We start from the raw sequence: 3,488 nt of genomic DNA, 5'->3' as shown, positions 1-3,488 counted from the left end.
ATATATATATATATATATATATATATATATATATGTGTGTGTGTGTGTGTGTGTAACATGTGGTATAATTGTAAACAGGGCAAATTCTAGCCATTTCTCTGCAGACTGAAAAATGATGATCAATCTTAATTGATTTTCAAACCTTATGGGGTTCTCATCAGAGGCATCTACATCATTCTGACAGTCTCCAAAGAAACAAGCAGCCAAATATTTACACATTTTCTCAAAGATTTTTTTGTCTTGGTGACCCTGCCAGTGCTGGAGCCTCATTAAAAACAAGTCTACACTGTAAAGTAGTTGGCATTTGGAAGGGCATCCAGCCATAAAAACCAAAACAGACACAGAAGCCTGGTGTAGGCTTCTACTGGCCTGCTCCTGTCAAACCATCCAACTCATATCACCATGGAGAGCAGGCATTTGATGATGATGATGACGATGAGAATGCCTTCTACCAAATTCACTCACAAGCATTTGGTCAACCCAAAGTGCCATGCTGTGTCAGTAAACCTAAAACCATGTGGTTAGGAAGCAAACTTCTTAGCTCACAGCCATCTCTATAAACTTCAGTTTTAACCATGAGCACAACAGCTTCCTCAGAAAATGAAATACTAAATATTTAATGAAGTTCCACTGCTCCCACTGGACTGTGAGGGACCGACAACAACCTGCTGGATGCTGACCACTTGATCATCCACTCCAACCAGGGTCAGCAGCTGTGTTAAAGAAACGAAACAACAAACAATTGTATGACTTACCATTCAGCAGTACTTTGAGGTGTTTGTCAAAGAAATCGTTCTCCTGTTTGGTAATCTTTGTGCAGCTGCCGCACATGCGCACGGGGTCGATAAAGCACATACGAGGCAACGCCACTTTGTTTTCACAGCACCGACTACAGAACAACCGGCCACACCGACGACAATGGTGCTGAAACAAAAGGATACGTTAGGATCATTAGCATTAATTAAATAGCAGTGATATACTGGGGTTGATTTAATATTCTTATTAAACATCCGAAATAAGCATTGTGACTAATGAAGAAAGAGTACACTGTCAGAGCCTCATACGTCGAAACTGACAGGAGAGTCCATCACACACACACACATATATATAGGCTTCTTTCAGTTTCCATCTACCAAATCCACTCAAGGCTTTTGTCAGTCTGAAACTATAGAACATCAGCCTAAGGTGCCACACAGTGGGACTGAACCCAGAACCATGTGGTTTGGAAGTAAGCTTCTTACCACACAGCCACATATTTGTATTTCATAATCTATATTAAATGTTTCTTATTTTTAAAATTTCAATCTTGTTTCTCCACACACCTGCAGGTGATTCATCCTCAGCATCATTTAATGTCCACCTTCCATGCTAGCATGGGTGGGACAATTTCACAAGAGCCAGCCAGACTTCTGTGATTGTTCTGGCAAGATTTTTACAGCTGGATGCCCTTCCCTAACATCAACCACTTAGACTGGTTCAATTAATTAAAAATAACTTAATTATCAGAAAACTGAGTTTTTCGTCTTCACATCTGATAATATATTTCAGTGGGTGGTTGAAAACTAATACATCTCCAAAGGATGTCGGGTATAGAAAAGGTTAGGAATGAATATGTAAACCGTTGTACTTACCCGTCGATTCATTAGTGCAAACCTCACCTGGCACTGCATACAATGTACGTACTACAAGAGAAGACATAAAGAAGGCATTCAGATGAGCTCTTAATCAGAGTCGACTCCTGCTGCTTAACCCTTCAGCAGTCAGATTATTCTATCAAATGTAATGCTTATTCTATTGCTTCAAAAAGAAGCTTCTGGTGACTGGTGGTGTTACTGCTGGACTCATCCATTAATACCTTTTAAAACCCAGAAAAACCATTTCTGCAGAAATATATTGCAATGAAATTGCCAAAATGAATGAAAAACTGCTCCTCTTCCATCCCTGACTGGTCAGCAGAAGAGCTCCAATCAGTCTTCAAGTCAATGCTTGACCACACGTTTCACTAATGACACCCCAGAAGTTGAGGGAGCTTGGCTACAAAGTTCTTCCCCACCCAGCTTATTCCCCAGACTACTTTCTCCTAAATGACATGGAGTACATCATTTCAAAGCTTAAACTTTGTAGATTTAGATTCTAAATGATATTTTTTTCATCAGAATGTTGGACGGAAGAAATCTAACTTCAAAGTTTTGCCTTATTTTAATAATAAAATGTCCTCAAAAATTATTTTCTTTCGTTTTGTCCTGATTTTCAGTCAGTTTGTTGTGGATTAAGTGTTGGTAACATCTGCCATCAGAGAAGAAGGGGGACTGGGGTAGGTAGCACCATCTGTTGGAGTTAATGGGAGAATAATGGAATTTTCTTGTCTTGTAATGGTTCAGTATATACACATCAATATGTATACATGTATGTGAGTGCATGTGTGTGTACATTTGCTTGTATAAATCTGTGTGTACATATATTCTATATATATATTTCAACACATATATATATATATATATTTCTATATACGCATATATTTCTATATAGACACACACACGTCAGCGGCGTCATTGAGGTCAGGAAAAATATATCAATGACACCACTAATTGATAGTGGCCGTACATGATATTCGTTACTTTTACATGTAATTTTATTCATTTATTTATATGTAGATTTATTTCATAGTATCTTTTAAATTATACTTTGGAATTTGTATTGATTGCCTAGATTTGTTCCTTCTACAATTTCCCTTATCCTTATATATCTATATATATATATATAGATAGATAGATAGATAGAGAGAGAGAGAGAGATAGAGGCACATGGCTGAATGGTTAGATTGTCAGGCTTACAATTGTGAGATTGTGAGTTCAATTCCCCAGACTGGGTTGTGTGTTGTGTTCTTGAGCAAGACACTTTATTTCACGTTGCTGCAGTTCACTCAGCTGTAGAAATGAGTTGTAACGTCTCTGGTGCCGAGTTGTATCGGCCCCTTTGCCTTTCCCTTGGATGACATCAGTGGCATGGAGAAGGAAGGCTGGTATGCATGGGTGACAGATGGTCTTCCATAAACAATTTTACCTGGACTTGGGCCTCAGAGGGGAACTTTCTAGGTGCAACCCTTTGGTCATTTGGGACTGAAGGAAATCTTTACTTTTTACCTTTAATATGTTAAAGTTTGTCATACCGGCCATGATGTAATACCACAAGGTATAGAAAATACGTATTCGCCTTTATATATTTAATCCTTTATATTGAACACTCAATATTTCATCTATTCAATAAGACATATTCCATATATTCAATAAGACATTCAATACTTCATTTCATTGTACCATCCATTTTTATTTTATATATTCCATATTCCATATCCCACATTAATTTTACAAGAATATAAATAAAACAAAAAACAGACAGAGTTGGAACTCTTTTAAACAAAATAATATATTCCTCTATACACAATCATACAAAACCCCTTTTTTTGTATTTATTTTTACTCGCATATA

General features: G+C 37.3%; 1 protein-coding gene across 1 annotated transcript in view; it reads right to left on the bottom strand.

Annotated features, from left to right (window-relative positions):
• Window positions 1-3,488, bottom strand: part of LOC106882254 (zinc finger FYVE domain-containing protein 21) — a 15,518-nt gene that overhangs the window by 8,386 nt on the left and 3,644 nt on the right. Inside the window, exons 2-3 of the mRNA XM_014932867.2 lie at window positions 1,632-1,682; window positions 756-924 (exon numbers count right to left, since the gene is read on the bottom strand). Coding sequence (XP_014788353.1) covers window positions 756-924; window positions 1,632-1,682 — 220 coding nt within the window. The remainder of the gene's footprint in view (window positions 1-755; window positions 925-1,631; window positions 1,683-3,488) is intronic.

The sequence above is a fragment of the Octopus bimaculoides genome, unplaced genomic scaffold (assembly GCF_001194135.2).
Source record: "Octopus bimaculoides isolate UCB-OBI-ISO-001 unplaced genomic scaffold, ASM119413v2 Scaffold_199307, whole genome shotgun sequence".
Taxonomy (NCBI): domain Eukaryota; kingdom Metazoa; phylum Mollusca; class Cephalopoda; order Octopoda; family Octopodidae; genus Octopus; species Octopus bimaculoides.
Note: the sequence above shows the minus strand (reverse complement) of the source record. Positions and strands in the feature narration are given on the sequence as shown.